General features: G+C 42.8%; 1 protein-coding gene across 2 annotated transcripts; it reads left to right on the top strand.

Moving 5' to 3' along the window:
• The first annotated feature begins 1,893 nt into the window (after positions 1–1,893).
• On the top strand, positions 1,894–18,793 carry sacs (sacsin molecular chaperone). Of its 2 annotated transcripts, XM_062473739.1 has the most exons (6): positions 1,894–2,005; positions 2,175–2,321; positions 2,420–3,902; positions 4,056–4,147; positions 4,980–5,006; positions 5,884–18,793. In XM_062473739.1, exons 1-6 carry the CDS (start codon positions 1,942–1,944, stop codon positions 17,442–17,444), a joined length of 13,374 nt encoding a protein of 4,457 aa, XP_062329723.1. In that variant the 5' UTR covers positions 1,894–1,941; the 3' UTR covers positions 17,445–18,793. The 2 variants fall into 2 exon arrangements, with proteins under 2 accessions (XP_062329723.1, XP_062329724.1); XM_062473740.1 differs by lacking the exon at positions 4,980–5,006.
• The last annotated feature ends 512 nt before the right edge of the window (positions 18,794–19,305 follow it).

Genomic DNA, 19,305 nt, shown 5'->3' with positions numbered 1-19,305 from the left:
GATTGGTGTGTGTGCCATGGTCTGCATGACTGGAGTGAACTGCACTCTTTTCCACACTAAGGCAAACTGAGGGAAAGGAGCAGATGGTGTTCCTGTTAGTCTCTCTCTGTTGATGTCACACTCAGGAATTAGCCACAGACCACACCCACAAACTGCCCTCAGATTATCTTCAGTTTTCCCGACATCCAGAGTTGTTCCCTAGAACCAGAAAGATGAAAGGCAACTGACCTTCAATGCAAATTGAGATTCAATATTGCGTTGCCTTATCTAATGGCCTTTTGAAAGCAGCTGTCTGAAAGCTTGGCATCATGGCAGCGTCCATACTTAGCTGGGAACGTCTTGCTTTGGGGGACACTTCAAGGCAGCAACATGTTCAGTCATCCCCCTGTTACTTTCAAATTCCGTACATGCTCCAATGTGCTGCTGAAAGTCCTGATTCTCTAAAATTAAAAACGGTTGGCCTCAGAGCAAAGGAAAGCCTCTTTGGATGTCAACTGAATTTTAATGTTACAGCCCGTCAAAGGAGTTTCAGTTGGCTATAATTGTCAGTCAGTTGGTTCCTCTGTCAAACCCATGTTCCTAGCTTATGTTTTAGCTGCAGCTAAACAAAGAGAAAGTCATTTGCGGGCGCGTCAACATCTCAAACCATGAGGCGAGGCAGGCATCATTGTTAACAGGCAATACCGTCAAAGTATTTTCAGTCAGCTATGTGAGCAGTCAGTCTCAGATGATGAGAGGCTGGCTGTGCATAGATCGCAGGTGCCTCGTCCTGCCAGGCTGCAGGCAGTGCCAGAAGCGCTGAGTGAAGCTGGTGACGGTGCAGATGAAGAGCTTTCACCTTGGAGCCCCACAGACGGCAGACTCAGGCCTGGTGCAGGCACAGACTGCTGACTGTTGATCCTCCTGTGAGAGACAAAGTGATTGTGTATCACAGTCACACATGTGCAATAGCACTTACCCATAAGGCCCCAAGATTGTTGACAGTGTAATGCTAGTTCTTTATGAGGCTTGGAAGATCATTTGCTTGGAAGACCACTAGTATTTATTAAGTTGAAAATCAGTGAGCATAAAGAAAAATATTATTACTATAATTGTATTCTTTACTTTGTATACTGCAAAACTGTACTTAGCATGTAAAGATATGCTCTTTAGTGTACGCACTCCTTAAATGCACAATCCGTGTTCTTTTTGTGCAGTTACAAATGTAATCAGATTGGTTTTGAGAAAAGACGAGAGCATGTTGTGTGAACTGCAGAGTTCAAGTCATTTCTGCTGTCTCCTTCCTCTGACTTTAGCTGGATGACAGATTGCAGATTGGGACCCTGGTGCATCCTAGAACATCTGAAATATCCATCACCCTCGAAGGGCGGGGACTGAAAGGGGGAGGTAAGATGATGGTTAAAGGTGAACGAAAACACTGAGGTGAACAGAAATTGTTTGTTAGATAAATATATTTATCATTCTGAAGTTAATTTGTAACTTTTTCAATCATTTGTACTTTCATAATTGGACTGCAGGGAGGTTTGGACAGACCACACCCCCTTTGGTTGAGTTTCTGAAAGATATTCTCAGAAGATATCCGGAAGGAGGCCAAATCTTGAAAGTGAGTGTCATTTATTTAAGATTTTGATACAGTTGTGAAAACAATTGCCAAAATAGGCTTTACTCTTCCTTAAGACAATCATTTATCATTACCTAGTGGCATTTCACAGTAGAAATGGAAGATGTAATCATTTGGACAAGGCAAGTTTGCTTATGCTGAAACTTAAATGTACACATGGAGGATCAGAGAATTGATTTGTCAGTAAATATTCTAATGAAAATATATTATTTTAGCATTGTCTCTGAATGTGTCCGCTACAGTACCCTACATCATTTTGTTCTATTTTTAAGGAGCTTATTCAGAATGCTGAGGATGCTGGTGCCACGGAGGTCAAGTTTATGTTTGATGAGACAGAATATGGATTGGAGTCACTGTGGTCACCTGAAATGGCCCAGTATCAAGGTATCAAGATTTATTCATTTGTGAACTGACGAGATACACATTGCTCATTTTAGTTTTGTAAGTACAAAAGTGGTTTATACTGATATTAAGGTTTTGTCTGACTGTGGTTTAGTTTCCGTCTTGAAAATGGGCTCTCATTTCTGCATTGGATTTGTTGTGTTGGTTGCAGGAACTGCGCTGTATGTGTACAACAATGCCGTTTTCACGACTGAGGACTGGAATGGAATTCAAGAGATTGCGAGGAGCAGAAAAAGAGAGGACCCTTTGAAAGTTGGCCGGTTTGGAATTGGGTTCAACTCTGTGTATCACATTACAGGTGAGCTTTACTCTTCAGTAATATTTTTAGTTTGTGTGTTTTTCTCTTCGTTTATGCATCACATATTTGTTTTCTTTTGTTTAACTGGATTTTCCCAGATGTTCCCAGTATATTCAGTGGAGACCAGATTGGCATACTAGATCCTCACCAGACTCTGTTCGGAGTCCATGAATCTGGGCAATGTTGGAACCTGAAGACAGACGCTAAGGAGATCAAAGAGCTGACTGACCAGTTTTCCCCCTACATCGGCTTATTTGAGAACTCAGAGAAAACCATCAAAGACGGAAGTTTCAATGGAACGCTGTTCCGCTTTCCCCTGCGAGTGAAGCCATCCCTGCTAAGTGGTAACATTTACAACAAAGAGAAAGTTCTGGAGCTCTTTGAGTCTTTCAAGGCCGATGCTGACACAGTTCTCCTATTCCTCAAGAGTGTCCAGAAGGTGTCCTTACATGTGCGAGAGTCGGATGGTACAGAGCGCATGCTCTTTAAAGTGACAGCGGGTGAGAATCCCGAGGACAAGCTAGAGAGGCCCAACTCCCTGAAGACCCTTGGTCTGGCCACAGACAGCTACAGCAATAGTGTTCCGAGTAGCACCATCACCTGTGCCACCTACCAGGTCAACATCGAGACCCAGGATGAGACAGCCAAGGAGACCCAGAGGACAACCTGGTTGGTGTGCAACGGAGTTGGGGGCCGGGGAATGTGCAGTGACCTGGACTCGCTGGCGGACGACCTAAAGTTCATCCCCACTATTGGCATCGCCCTGCCTCTCACCCTCATTGACGCGGACAAAGGGGCCACTTCAGGTTTCTCAGGACGGGCTTTCTGCTTCCTCCCGCTGCCCCCCGGAGAGGAGAGCATGACGGGGCTCCCCGTCCATGTCAGTGGCTTCTTCGGCCTCACAGACAACCGCAGGAGCATCAAATGGCGGGAGGTGGACCAGTGGAGGGACCCTGCAGCCCTCTGGAATGAGTTGCTGATCATCACTGTAATTCCCCGGGCCTACTTCACCCTCATCACTGAGGCCATCAAGAGGATCCAAACCAAGAAGGACCAAGACTTCCCCCTGTCCCCCAGGGGAACGTATGGGGCCTGGCCGGATCTGAACCAGACCAGGCCCCGCTGGAGGCCCATCCTGGAGCCACTGTTCCGTGACTTGTTGGAGCAGCCAGTCATCTACTCTCTCAGTAACAGCTGGATCCGTGTGGAAGAGGCTGTGTTCTCAGAGCTCGACATGGACGAGGACATCAAAGAAACTGTGATCAGCTACCTCCAAAGCTCAGGGATGCAGGTGTCCAAGGTGCCCGCCGCAGTAGACTCAGTCTTGGCCGCCCATCGAACCGGGCTGGACTGTGTGAAGAAGGTGAACCCCCCTCTGGTACGGCAGGTGATAAGGAAGACCCGACACAAAGGGTCCTCGCAGGAGAAGCTCCTGTTGCTGGAGTTTGTTCTTAGCGATGCCTGTTACAGTGACCTCATTGGGCTGGAGCTCCTACCCCTGCAAGATGAGACGTTTGCTGCTTTCTCATCCTCTGTCAGTGATAAGGATGCCGTTTACATCGCTTCTGAGGAGTACCCGAGGTACTGTAGAACTTATCACACTCTCTTCATTCCTGATCAACCCAGTTTGTGTTAGCATAATGCATATTTGGAATATATAAAGTTATTAGTGACATTTCAGTGGAACAACTATACTACTACTACTTCTGTAATAATGTCTGATTCTTTGTGAAGGTCCCTGTACCCAGGTCTAGAAAGGCGCTTCATCATGGACAGCATTAAACCCTCAGTGATGGATAGCTTAAAGGATGCCTCCAAAAGCAGAGGTAAATCCCCTCTCACAAGAAACATGACGTGCTGCACTAACACTTTATTTTGTCTTGGATAATTGTCAGTGAGGAATCCAAATCTTAGAGTCTGGCCCCACATGTCTTTGAGTTATAATCAATATCCAAGTATTGCTTACTGTCCTAAAATGTAAACATACAGAGTAGATTCAATAGAATAGACTGCAAAGCAATGAAACTCTGTTAGTGGTTAAGGTATAAGGCGTATGCATGTTTTAAACCGGGTTGTAATAACTCTTGGTCCCGCCGCTCCCATGCTGCACCCCTGGGACATGAAATCTGGTGCACTGCTGATAGATAATTTATTACTGCTGAGCTGGCAGATGGGAGAGTCGGTTTTGTGCCTCACATTCCACTCACAGCTATCAGATCCTGGACACGCATACGCCTATATCCAACCTGGAGTTTGCCAAAAGGCCCAACTCTGGGGGAAAATGCTGAAGTCACAGAATTTGAAGACACAAAGTGCTAACTTGTCCGCAACCTCATCCCTGTTAAACGCCTAATAAGCTTTTTTCCTCATTTACATATTACTGTTATAACACTGTCTCCATGGTCTTACAGCAGCTGCACTGTAAACACAAAGTCATTCAGTAAATCAGCCCTGTATTCTGCTGCTGCAGGCCTCTCCAGACCCACCAGACCACCATTAGGGGTCGATGTATTATGTTCTCAGCTATCAACTAAATGTAATACATTATTTAATATTTGATTACTAAATGATTGTTATTTGGGATCTACTGTTTGTGCAGTAGAGTAAATGGAACCATTGCTCAAATCTCTAAAACATGTCCTTTGAACTAAATTGCAGTGCAACAGTATCTTTGGGGGTGTTCAGGTAGGTATTGTGAGGTGTGCTGTTACGTCATAATCAAAGTTTTACAGTAACCCAAACCAATGGCAGATATTTAGTGGGCATTATGACAACTGTGAGAATCCCTTTCGAGAAAGTAATTTCTGCTTTGAACATTGTTCAGTCAAATATTGAATAGAATACAGTAAATAAATAAAAATCTGTGTATTTTAATGGGATGTGCTTATCTATTTTACTATAAGCATTTTAACATACTATTCGTGCTACTATTGGGACATTGTTTGGTTTTCACTTATGAGTTCCTTGAAATGTTCTCCAGCTGTGTATATTGCACTCATATCAGTAATTACCTCAACAGCTTTGAACTATTTATAAAAGTGTACTTCACACTAGGCTGAAAGGTATCTTAACCCAATGTGTGACTCTTAGATATGGCAGTCAAAATAAATGTCCAATGTTATGGTAATCTTGGGATTTGATCTGTGCATCAAAGATAAAGATACTAAATATTAGTACCTGGTACTACCTAATATAGCTGGTGTGTTGTGTGCATGTCATGCACTGCATGGTGAATCAGATTGTTTAGTGCTTTTCATTATTCAAATACTGTCAATGTAGTCAAAATGATACAGATAATATAGCTATAAATCATATTAAGTTAATAAACTTAATTGATGATCCTTTAATACTAATACATATATACGTTATTATATGTGCAATGTGTGTTCAAATGTGTGTGTTTTTTAAGGGAGTGTGCAGCTACAAATGGGCTTGTGTGTGTCCGGTGTGGCCCCCGTCTATCCAATGAGATAAAACGTGTACCTTATTTGGGATATTAAAAAGTGAATGTTATTAAATAATTAATAAATGTGGCTGACTTGTGCTTTTGCATTGCTTATAGGAAGACCTTGCACTCAGGTACAAGTGCTCACACCTGACCGATCAGCAAGACTCATAAAGGACATCCTTTCAACAGCCTGGCCTACCAGAGACTTCACTGTCCAATGGTGTCCTGGGAATCGAGAGAAGAAGCATCCCACTCTCTCATGGCTGAAGAGGGTCTGGAAGCATCTCTATATTAACTTTCCTGATGACCTAAGTACCTTTGAAGACATGCCTTTGATCCCAAATGTGCCCCTGGAGGAAAGTGATGACACTATTGAGCTCATGCGTCTGAAAAATCCTTCACCCATTATCATGGTGGATGAGGAAGAGGCCCCGCTTTCCGAAAGCCTCCTTGAACTGATGAAAAAGCTTGGGGCAGTAGTAGTCCAAAAATTAGATTCCTCTCTGCAGCATCCTCTGCTGAAGAACTACATCCACCCTGTTTCTCCCAGCATGCTCCTACAAATTATGGACAGAACATCAACACAAAGAGTCGCAAGCCAAGTTTCATCCTTCTCTGTCAAACAAAAGGTAGCACTCCGAAACTTTCTTGCTGGGCTGGCTGATGTCACAGAGAAAGAGAAGAGAATCCTCCAGGAACTGACCATCTTTGAGAAAGTAGGGCCCTGCTCAGACAAAAGCACCCCAACGTTTACCTCATTGAAGGGGGCCAGAGCATTACATCATACTGCCAAGTATCCACCTGAGGTGAAACTGTCGATAAATGTTGTAGGCTGTTGTGATGAGGCATCCATTCGTCTCATCAAGCTGCTTAATGTAGAACAGGTGAAAACTACAGAGTGCTTTAAGCTGGTTGTGCAAGACATCGAGAAGGGGTTCTACACAAAAGATGAGATAACTAAAATCATGCTCTGGGCTCTTAAGCATCTGTCCTTCCTAAAGAATGAAAACTCAGCTGTGATTGGATGGCTTTCCAGTCTGAAGTTTATTCATATCACTTCAGGAAAACCTGTTGCAGCCACAGACCTGTTTGATCCTGAACTGGAGATTCTGCAAGACCTGTTTTACATGGAGGAAAAAACTAGATTTCCCACTAAAACATACACATCTTCCCCTGATATTCTCCATTCACTAAGACAACTTGGACTTAAAAACGAAGTGCAACTCACTGAAAAAGATGTGCTCCAAGTGGCCAGGAAGATAGAAGAATTACAAGGTGGCAAGGAGCCAGTGTGGGACTCATTGGTTAAGAAGGCTAAAACACTGCTGCAAATACTGAATAGACAAACCAAGTTGGTTAAATCTTCAGAAGCTCAAGCTTCACTGCAGACACTGAAATGGGTGCCAGTGTGCAAGGATAGACCTCTTAATTACCCAAAGTCGCTTGCTTGGATGGGAGACTCCTTGAACATCTCCTCTTTCTCGGAAATGTGCGATATATCTCATGCAGTGATTGTGGGATCCCCAGTTGCACTTGTGGAGCGTACATCTGCAGGTATGAAGAAGGCCCTGAAGTTGTCCATCGAGCCACAGGTTGACCAAGTGCTACAGCACCTAAAAGCAGTGAATGACTGGCATAGATCTCAGGCATTCACCACAGAAGACTGGTATCAGTTCCAGCAGATTTTATTTGAGATTTACAACTTCATGCAAGCACATCTTGAGGATGCAAGAGAGGCTATGAAGTCATTACCCTTTGATTGGGTTTGGACTGGCAAGACATTTTCATCACCTGGCCAAACAGTCTTGAAACCTATTTCTGACCTGGATTTGCAACCCTACCTGTATTCTTTGCCAAAAACGATTGCAAAGTTTAACAAACTATTCAAATTCTGTGGTTCAATTGACGAGGTTGTCCCAAGCCATGTTTTTGAGGTAATAAACACAATACGGCAAAGATGTGAAGGAGACATGACCAAGGAAGAAAGCAAACATAATTTGCACCTCCTGATAAACATTTTAAGATGGCTGTATAGCAGTCAAATTTCTGTGGAGATTGACATGCATGTGCCCATCCTCTCCTACAAGGACCCAAGCAAACTCGCCATGAAACCTATTCATGAGTGCACCTACTGCGACATCAAGGTGGATGATTTGAACGACCTACTTGACGATGCGTCGGAACCCATCATCTTAGTTCATGATGACATCCCTATGAAAACTGCAGAGTGGCTGAAAGTACCTTGTCTGAGTACGAGACTGATCAATCCAGAAAATCTTGGCTTTGAGCAGTCAGGTCAACGAGAACCTCTAACAGTGAGAATAAAGAACATTTTGGAAGAATATCCATCAGTCTCCGATATCTTTAAAGAGCTTCTTCAGAATGCAGACGATGCTAATGCTACAGAGTGTAGCTTCCTAATTGACATGCGAAAGAATGCTGATATTCGAGAAAACTTGCTTGATCCTGGCATGATTATATGCCATGGCCCTGCCTTGTGGTCATTCAACAACTCTGTATTCTCAGACACTGACTTCCTGAACATCACAAGGTTAGGTGGATCAATGAAGAGATGTGAAGCAGACAAAGTTGGAAAATTTGGCCTGGGTTTCAACTCAGTGTATCACATCACTGACATCCCCATCATAATGAGCAGAGAGTTCATGATCATGTTTGATCCAAATATCAACCATATCAGTAAGCATATAAGAGACAGGTCCAACCCAGGAATTAAAATCAACTGGAGCAAACAACAAAAACGACTGAGAAAATTCCCCAATCAGTTCAAACCTTTTATCAACGTGTTCAACTGCCAACTCCCTCTGGCTCAAGAGTGCCCCTACAAGTATGAAGGAACACTTTTCAGACTGCCGTTCAGGACAGAACAGGAGGCATCAGCGAGTGAGATAAGCAGCATCTATTACAACACCACAGACATCTACTCCCTTGTCGATGAGTTCAGCATATGTGGCCATCGGCTCATTCTTTTCACACAGCATGTCGGCTCCATGGTACTGAAGTATCTGAAATATGAAGAGCCAAACCCTGCTGCAGCACAAGATGTCGTTGCCATAAACAAAAGTGTCTGGTCATCCAAAGCAGCGTATGGCCCACTAAGCATCCTGAAGTCTGCTGCAAAAGTGATGAAAAAGGTGGGAAGCACCAACAGGGTGCCAGCCGACGTTCCCAAGTCCGGCTGCATCATACGCATAATGGTGGAAGAGTTTCACAATGTGTTCAAGCGCATAGTTGATCTCCAGTCCCCCCTCTTCCGAGGTTCTGAAGAGGATCCAAACTCATACTTTGAGATGGCTGCCAAAGGTGTTCAATCGAGACGACTCACAGATGAAATGCCCCAAAAGGCAATTGAAACAACAAACTGGCTCATATGTTCATGTATGGATGTAACCGAAGCTCTCAAATTCTCCCTAGGGGAGACTGGAAAACGACTCGGACTAGTGCCTTGTGGGGCGGTGGCTGTTTTGCTCTCAGAAGAGGAAAACAGAAAATGGACAGTCAAGACGAACAACAATCCAATAGGTGAGGTGTTTTGTTATTTACCTCTCAGAATCAAAACAGGCTTGCCAGTCCATGTCAATGGCTGTTTTGCTGTGACCTCTAATCGCAAGGAGATCTGGAAAACAGACACCAAAGGCCACTGGAACTCTGTGTTCATGAGGCATGTGATTGTGAAGGCATATCTGGAAGCCCTCAGTATGCTTCGCTCCATGGCAGAAAGTGGAGAACTGCTTGATTACAACTACTTTGCAGCATGGCCTGATCCAAGTGTTGTGCATGACGACTTCACATTGATCAGCCAAGGTGTCTACCAAGAAATAACTAAAGGAGGTGACAGTGATCAAGCAAGAGTTTTCTCTGATGGCAATACCTGGGTGTCAATCAAGCAAGTCCGGTTTCTAGATGACACCTTGCTCTGTAGGCCAGACATCGGCCCTGCTGCTTTCAAGATATTCTTGAAGTATCTCAAAAAGAGCGGTTCACAAGACCTTTGTGCAGTTGAGCTTCCTGATTGGGTAAAGGAGGGTTTTGATGATGCTGGGTGCAAGGGCAAGCTGATGGAGAACACCCTCACAGAGAAACAGTTCTTCTCAGATGTATTTTTCCCCCATATCCAAGACATTGATAAAGAGCTCCGAGACCCCCTGATGCAATATGTCTTGAATGAAAAATTGGATGAATTTGCATCAATTCTGAAAGAGACACCATGCATTCCATGCTCAGGTCCAGATCAGCAGTTGGTCTTACCATCCAAGCTAATCCATCCAGAAGGGAGAGTTGCCAAACTTTACAATGCTGATGATGGTCGCTTTCCTGAAGGAACCTCAAAAGACTACCTGAATCCAGTGTGCTTAGTCAAGTTACTGCAGCTGGGCATGGTGAAGGACGACCTCTTGTGGGAGGACCTGATTGAACGTGCCGAATCAGTGATAGGTCTAAATGAAACTGATCACACTGCAGCGTGCTTTCGCAGTAGCATACTGCTCAGTCTCATTGATGAAAAGCTCAAAGTGAAAGACTCTGGAGCCGAAGAGCTTCTGGAAAAGCTAAAGGGTATTTGTTTCCTTCCATTTTTGACAAAACCTGCAGGCTTTTCCTTACCTTGGCATGGGAACAATTACTCTCCTTCCAACATGTTCTCCGCCAGAGATCTATTTACAACTGATCATCAGGACACAGTGTGCCTGATGAAGCCACTCCTGAATGAAAATTCCCCATCTTTCAAAGGTTGTGGCCCAATTACACTAGCTGTGAAAGACATTCTTGGATTGATACGAAAGCCCACCATTGGACTAGTCATTGGTCAACTCAGGGAACTTTCTAAATCATTTGATGGAGTTACCTTGTATCAGGAAAACATAACAAATGCTTGCTACAAGTACCTGCATGAGGAGATGCTACAAGATAGTACAACAAAGGAAGAAATCACGGAGGAGCTGAAAACCTTTAGCTCTATTCTTGTGGAAAACACATATGTGAATCCCTCAAAGGTTGCATTCCACCTCAACTTTGACGCAGCACCTTATCTGTACCAACTTCCCAACAAGTACAGAAACAGTTGTCGTGAGCTCTTTGAGAATGTCGGTGTCCAGTCAAGCTTCACCGTCGAGAACTTCTCTGCAGTCCTCGAAGTATTAAGACAGGAATGTGGGCGACGGGCACTCTCTGAGGAGAACTTTCAGCTGTCTCGCAGAATCATAAGTGAAGGCATCTGGAGCTTAATCAGAGACAAAAACCAAGAATTTTGCCAAGCCAATTATGGAGAGATTCTCCTACCTGATACCCATTTTACATTGCAGCCATCCAAATCCCTGTGCTACAATGACTGTCCATGGATTAAAGTCAGAGACTCAACTGTGAAATATTGCCATTCAGATATTCCAAGAGAAGTTGCTGTAAAATTGGGAGCAGTGCCCAAACGTCACAAAGCTTTGGAAAGGTATGCCTCAAACATCTGCTTTACTACACTTGGAAGTGAGTTTGGACAGAAAGAAAAACTTACAAGTAGAATCAAAAGCATTCTCAATGCTTACCCGTCAGAAAAGGAAATGCTGAAGGAGCTCCTTCAAAATGCAGATGATGCCAAAGCCACTGAAATCTACTTTGTGTTTGATCCAAGAACACACCCCACAGACAGAATATTTGATGACAAATGGTTCCCAATGCAAGGTCCATCACTTTGTGTCTATAACAATCAGCCTTTTACTGAAGACGATGTCAAAGGAATCCAAAACTTAGGAAGAGGAACAAAAGAAGCCAACCCAGGCAAAACTGGACAATATGGCATAGGATTCAACTCAGTCTATCATATCACTGACTGTCCATCCTTTATTTCAAACAATGACATTCTTTGCATCTTTGATCCACATGCACTATATGCACCCGGGGCAACATCTGTCAGTCCTGGAAGAATGTTTAGAGATTTGGACTCAGACTTTAGATCTCAGTTTTCCGATGTTCTAGGTCTGTACTTGGGTGCTCATTTCAAGCTTGAACACTCCACAATGTTCAGATTCCCCATACGATCTACGGAAATGGCAAAAATATCAGAGATTAGCTCTGTTCCTGCATCAGACCGAATGGTGCAAAACCTTTTGGACAAACTTAAAACTGATGGGGTGGAGCTCCTTATGTTCCTCAACCACATGGAAAAAATATCAATTTGTGAAATTGAGAATGCTACTGGTGACCTCAAAGTGCTCTACTCTGTGACCGCCAAAATCACAGACGGTGACCGTCTAAAGCGCAAGCAGTTCCATGCCTCAGTTGTGGATAGTGTGACAAAAAAGAAGCAGCTCATGCAAATCCCAGTCCAACAAATAACTTACACAATGGATATTGAAGACTCTGATGGCAATTTAACAACCTGGATGGTTTGCAACCGATCTGGCTTCTCCAGCGTTGAGAGTGTCTCTAAAAGTGTGATCTCAGCCCACAAGAATGAAGACATTACTCTGTTTCCTCGTGGGGGAGTGGCTGCATGCATTAGTCATAATTACAAAAAACCTCACAGAGCATTCTGCTTCCTACCTCTCTCATTGGAAACTGGTTTGCCCTTTCATGTCAATGGGCATTTTGCCTTGGATTCTGCCAGGAGAAACCTCTGGAGAGATGACAATGGAGTTGGCGTGAGAAGTGACTGGAACAACAATTTGATGACATCTCTGATAGCCCCAGCCTATGTTGAGCTGTTGATCCAGCTTAAGAGACGATACTTCCAGGGACCCGATCCTACCATGACAGTTTTACAAGGAACACCAATTCACATTGTCAAAGATTCTCTGAGAAAATTTATTTACTTCTTCCCAGTCAACAGACTTGACATACAGCCAGATTGGTACTGCCTTGTTAAAGCAGTGTACAACTGCATTCATGCAGACCTGAAACGTCTACTTCCTGTTGTAAGGGCACCGCACACTGACAACACAGACATGCACTCTGCCATCTATATCTCATGGGTGAACACATCCTCTGCAAACAAAGGTCAAGCCTTTTTTGACAACCTGCTGCAAGACGAACTTCAACATCTGAAAAACACAGAGTACAACATTACAACCCGGAAGTCAGTGGCTGAGAATGTATACAGACTCAAGACTCTGCTCTTGGATGTGGGCTTCAACTTGGTCTACAGCTGTGATGAAACAGCCAGTCTTTTCTTCTGTCTGGAGGATGCAGGCATTCCAGTGAGCTACGTGACCTCAGAAGATGTCCGCAACTTTCTCCACACTTTCTCATCCCCAGACACTTGTTGCCAGGTTGGAAAACTACCATGTCGACTCCAGCAGTCAAATTACAAACTCTTCCACAGTCTGAAGCTGATCGTTGACTACTGCTTTAAAGATATAGAAGAGAATGAAGTCAGCATTGAGGGCCTTCCACTGCTGATGACTATGGACAACATACTCCAGGTGTTTGACTCAAAAAGACCAAAGTTTCTGACCACACACCATGACTTGATAACCCAAAGGAAAGAGCTGTTCATGAACACACTGTACTTAAAGTACAGCAATATCTTGATTAAATCCGGTGTTGCAAAGGTCTTTGACATCAGCAGTTTTGGTGAACTACTGAGTTCTGTACTACCTCGTGAGTATCGGACAAGGATCACTGTGAAGTGGAGAGACAGCTTTGCCAGTGAATCCTGGCTCAAAAGTGTATGGCACTTCATTGGCGAGAACATTGCTATTAAGGAAGAACAGGCAGACATCAAACCGAGCTTTGATACAGTTCTTGACATCCTGAAAGACTGGGCTTTGCTGCCTGGAATCAAATTCATGGTTTCAAGCAACAAATTAGTTGTCCCTGAACACGATGTGTTGTTGCCTATGAGTTTGATAAACACAGCTATCTTTCCAAATGGCCAAAATGACAAAGTCTTCCACACTCTAATGAAAAGTGGGTGCATTCAGCTTGCAGTGAACAAAATATGTGTCAAAGAGAGCCCTCTCTTACCTTTCCTGGCACACCATACAGCAAACATTGACAATCCATCCAGTATTCTAAAAGCACTAGAGTACATGATTCAGACATCAGCTTTTAAAGCAGGAAACTTGTCTGACAAAGATTTTGAGGCTGTTCTGTTGTATTTTAATTCCAACTTGACCAACCTATCTCCTGAAGACACACACAGTTTGAAATTGCTCCCATGCTTCAAAGCAGCCAGTGGCAGATACATCAGCATTGCTAACTTTGGTTCATGCTATGTTCTAGTTAAAAGCATCCCTTCTGTAGATATGGAAAAATGGGCCCACACAACCTCCTTTGGCTTTTTGGCAGACAATCCACAGCTAAAGGAATTGTACAACTTTCTTGGATGTAGTCCAATTGATGATCTGGAAGTCTACCTGAAGCACCTCCTACCAAAATTTGACAGTCTGTCATACGATAGCAAAATCGAACATCTTGTCTATTTGAAGGAAAGACTTCTGGGAATGGAAGAGTCATGTGTGATGAAGGAGCAGCTGTATGAGAAACTAGAAAGTCTGTCATTCATCTATGACTACACAAACAGACTCAAGCCTGCCAAACAGTTCTATGATGAAACAGTGAAGGTATTTGAAGTAATGCTGCCATCCAAGTCCTTCATTTCAAATGACTTCTTTAAGAAAGTTGAGCATGCATCAAATCCAAAAAATGGAACGGCGTTCATGACATCATGGATCACATTTCTAAGGAACGTAGGTTTGAAGTACACTGTCTCGCAGCAGCAAATTCTTCAGTTTGCAAAAGAAGTCAGTATCAAATCTCAAACCGAGAATTGGTCAAATGATAAAGCCCAAAACATTGTGGATGTTCTTCTAAACCATATCTTCAATGACAGGACAGATCTATTTGTAGGCACTTTTCTTAAAGAGCTATCAATGATATCATTTCTGTGTCCTGAACGTGCACCCACAGACCTGATTCGGCTACACTCCCAATACCAAGAAATGAGTGGGATGCTTCCTATGATTCGATTCAATGGATCTCAAGTGAATCCAAAATTCAAGCAAACGGATATAATTCAGCTTCTTTGGACATCATGCCCTATTCTTTCAGAGAAAGCCACGCCTTCAGGCCTCAAAGATCAGGAAGGCAGCACACTCACAGGCCAAGAACAACTTGACCAGGTGCTGACTATGTTAGGCGTCAACTTAGAACCCCCACTGGAGAAAGTCATCTGCAACTGCAAAAACATCTGCAATATATCCAACCTGGATGACGACATGGTGAAAAGTAGGAACAAAATCCTGAGGTCCAGCTACGAGTTTCTCAATGCAGACAAGCGAGAGTTTCGCTACCTTCTACGAGGAGTGGCATTTGTCATGGTTGAGGAGGGCTGGAAACTTCTAAAACCAGAGGAAGTTGTAATTAACTTGGACAATGAATCTGACTTCAAACCCTACCTTTACAAACTACCCCTGGAGCTGGGAACCTTTCACCAGTTGTTTAAGCTCTTGGGCACAGAGGATGTTGTTTCAACAAAGCAATATGTTGAAGTGCTGTGCCGCATTTACAGAAATTCAGAGGGAAAGCAGCTTGACCCCAATGAAATGAGAACAGTGAAAAGGGCTGTGTCTGGACTTTTCAAAAGTCTCCAGAATGACCCAGTTGAAATACGGAAAGACCTCGAAGGCCTCAGAGACTTGACATTCTATCTACCCAGTCATGATGGTAGGTTAGCCAAATCAAATAGTCTTGTGTTTGATGATGCTCCACACTTCAAAAGCAGAATTCAGGGCAACGTTGGTGTCCAGATGCTAGTTGACATGAGTCAGTGTTATCTTGGCAAAGACCATTCGTTCCATACAAAGCTGATCATGCTGCTCCCACAGAAGCTAAGGCCAAGACTACTGAGTGGCATCCTTGAGGAGCAGCTGGACGAAGACTGTCCCAAAATGTGCCAGTTTGGAGCTCTCTGCTCACTTCAGGGTCGCCTCCAGCTACTATTGTCATCAGAACAGTTCATTACAGGACTGATCAGAATAATGAAGCATGAAAATGACAATGCGTACCTTGTGAATGAAGAAAAAGCCATAAGATTATGCAAAGCACTTTGTGAGGGGTTGAAGGTGTCCTGTTTCGAAAAACTTCAAACAACACTAAGAGTCAAAGGTTGCAGCCCCATCCCACATAGTCGGAGTGAGACATTGGCATTTCTGAAAAGATACGGGACAGCTGTTATTCATCTTTACATCCAGCACTCTGACAGCAAGGACATTAATTTCCTTTTGGCACTGGCAATGACCTTAAAGTCTGCAACCGACAATTTGATATCTGACACATCCTATCTGATTGCCATGCTGGGCTGTAATGATATCTACAGGATCACAGAGAAGCTTGACAACCTGGGTGTCAAGTATGACTCTACAGAGCCCTCAAAACTTGAACTTCCCCTTCCTGGAACTCCTATACCAGCGGAGATACATCATATTCTGCTGATGGACCCCATGAATGTGTTTTACCCTGGAGAATATGTGGGTTATCTTGTGGACTCTGAAGGAGGGGACATATATGGTTCCTACCAGCCAACCTACACATATGCCATAATTGTTCAAGAAGTGGAGAAAGAAGAAGAAGACAACCCAAACGTCCTTGGGAAATGTTTCCAGATTGACATTGGTTACAGTGAATACAAAATAGTTAGTTCTTTGGATTTGTACAAATTCTCCAGACAAGATGACAGTACCCAAAACATTCGGGATAGCAGCTCCCCATCGACTCCAACAAGTCCAGCGCAAAGCCGTTCATCTGGCCCACGAATGGTACCACCTCATTTGGCCGGGAAAGAAAATCACAGAGCCCCTCCAGCAAAACAAACTCCCAAAAAGATAAGACTAAGTGCATTGCCAGAAATTCTGAAAGAAGTGACCTTAGTAATTGAGCAAGCCTGGAAACTTCATGAAACTGAAAGGAAAAAGATTATTCGCAGGCTATATCTCAAGTGGCATCCTGACAAGAATGCAGACAATCTAGACATTGCTACAGAGGTCTTCAAGCACTTACAGAATGAGATCAACAGGATGGAGAAGCAATCTATGACTGAGCAGGGTACAGAAAGAGCATCCAGGAGGCCTTTCTCAACATCCTCCACTCGTTTCCAATCAGAAAAGTTTTCTTTTCAAAGGTTTTACACATCATGGAACCAGGAGGCAACAAGCCATAAATCAGAGCGTCAACAGTTCCGGGAGCATTACTCTAGCTATGCAGGTTCATCTCATTCTAATCGTTTCTTTGTCCCCCCCACCTTCAAGTCTGTTGGTAACCCTGTAGAAGCCCGCAGGTGGCTCAGACAAGCAAGAGCTAACTTTTCAGCTGCTCGGAATGACCTTCACAAAAATGCCAATGAGTGGGTGTGCTTCAAATGCTACCTGGCCACAAAACTAGCATTGATAGCGGCTGATTACTCTGTCAGGGGAAAGTCAGACAAGGATGTGAAACCCACTGCACTGGCACAGAAAGTGGAAGAGTACAACTCACAGCTCAAAGGACTTGCCAATGATGTCCAAATCCTGGAGGGTTATGGCGTGGACAGCCTCCGAACCCGCTATCCTGACCTTTTGCCCTTTCCCCAAATCCCCAATGACAGATTCACATCTGAGGTCGCCATGAGAGTGATGGAGTGTACAGCACGAATCATCATCAAACTTGAAACCTTTGTGCAGCAAAAAATATAATACTGTCACACTGCTAACAGATATTATACTTTAGATTGAGAAAATATGCATAGATTCTACGAAAAATTTAATAAATCTAGTTAACAATGCGATGTTGATCTGTATCTTACTGTTTTGAGGCAAATACTAGAATCCAGCAGCTGTCAGCTTAGATGTACAATACCCTTATTGGTTTGCTGGCCCATGCAAAATGTATACATGTACAGTATAATTATACCATATCTTAACAATTAGTGTCTTTAAGTAAATTAGGTTCTTTGCCCTTTTACAATGATAATAGTGATCTGAATTGCTGTACATATAAAATCCCAGCAATACTCAGTTTTTAACCAAAGTCCCCTGTTTATATTTTTTCCGTAAACTGAGTGCAACTATGCTGCTATTTACTTGATTTTCTATAAGATTATATTTTCCTGCCACAGACAAGCAGTTGACTGTAATTTGTTGACGTAATTCAAAATGCTAATTGATCCTTTTCACATTTCAAATGTTGTCATGTAGTGTATTCTATTTGCAAGATTTGAAAACGAATCAACTACATTACAAACGTATTTGTACAATTGTCTTATATTTCAATTTTTTTATTTGCTGTTATATCCGTACCAGTTCTAATGCATATGTATCATAGCCCATTGCTTGTAAATGCTTAAAGCACTTTCTTGAAACACCTCCTGTACTTGTGCTCACACTTGTGGTAAGCTTGTATCACCTCAGCAGATAGGGAGAATTTGAATGTCATCAGAAATTTCCAAATGGTCCACTTGGCAGTAGCTTTCGTGTGTACTTAGAGAACATATCATCCATTGCTGAATATTTCTACTTGTCACCATACAATAATATGACAAATAGTCAAATTCAGAAGGGTGTCTATTTTGGAGCGTAAGCTACTACAAATCTGTGTACTCGTCTACATTATAGTTCTATTAATAATAAGCCAACTTTAAATATTAACAATACTAGATTGGACAATTTTGTATTAGTGTACCATTTGGGATAAATGTTTACTTTTGCCAATTCACTGTCTGTTAGACTTGTTCATATTACTGGGGTATTTCAGGCAGCATCCTCATGTGGTGCTAGTTTTTGTTGTTTGCTGTACTATGTATTTTCATGAATGATTTTGGACTACAGATACACTGGTACTGGCAGCATATTGTTAATGTACATTTGATTCCTGTTTGTTTGTTATTTTCTTACATGTTTAATGACATAACACCTCATATAATTGCGAGGTGTCCAGCCAAGGGCATTTCCTTGAAAATACGTTTGAAAGACCTTAGAAGAGGAAACCATATATCTGTCTTGATGTACGCTGCTGTGCCATAGTCAATAAATCCCCTCAAAGTAAATTGTGTCAGCTCCTCTCATGTAGCCCCTCCAAACAGTGGATAAAAGGGTAACCGAAATGAACTTACATATAGTTGTAAAAATAAAACAAAGAAAATTGCTGTCACATTGCTGGCAACTCTAGAATATTTTTGAAATAATTTACTTTTGATTTCATATGTATGTCACATTGATGGATATAAGTGGAATAGGGAATCCAAGTACAGAAACACTGAAGTGTTATCTCAATGTATGCATTCTGACTATTGGTAATGGCATGGGATCTTGTGGATGTATAGTTAAGGATGACGAAATATTGCATGTTTGACTTCATTTTCTGAAGAAAATGAACAGTGGATAACAACTCCAATATGTTTGTTGGTCATCATGGTTACGGGAACTCTCATAAAATACCGAATGTGCCACTGTTGCAGAAATGTTCCACTAGAGTGCATTAGAGAGCAATATAAATAAGATCTACTATATATGATATCGCTTCAAGACAGCAATGTAGAGATTCCCTATCAAAATAAAA

Source organism: Osmerus eperlanus, chromosome 11, assembly GCF_963692335.1.
Source record: "Osmerus eperlanus chromosome 11, fOsmEpe2.1, whole genome shotgun sequence".
In the NCBI taxonomy this organism is placed as follows: domain Eukaryota; kingdom Metazoa; phylum Chordata; class Actinopteri; order Osmeriformes; family Osmeridae; genus Osmerus; species Osmerus eperlanus.
The sequence above is the reverse complement of the archived record's forward strand: the minus strand, read 5'-3'. Positions and strand labels throughout refer to the sequence as shown.

Excerpts from the sequence above, each read along its gene's own strand:
- sacs (XM_062473739.1), top strand. The coding sequence starts at position 1,942 with ATGTTTGATGAGACAGAATATGGATTGGAGTCACTGTGGTCACCTGAA. Across the intron at positions 2,006-2,174 it reads TGAAATGGCCCAGTATCAAG|GAACTGCGCTGTATGTGTAC; the intron begins GTATCAAGATTT and ends TGTTGGTTGCAG. Across the intron at positions 3,903-4,055 it reads GCTTCTGAGGAGTACCCGAG|GTCCCTGTACCCAGGTCTAG; the intron begins GTACTGTAGAAC and ends TTCTTTGTGAAG.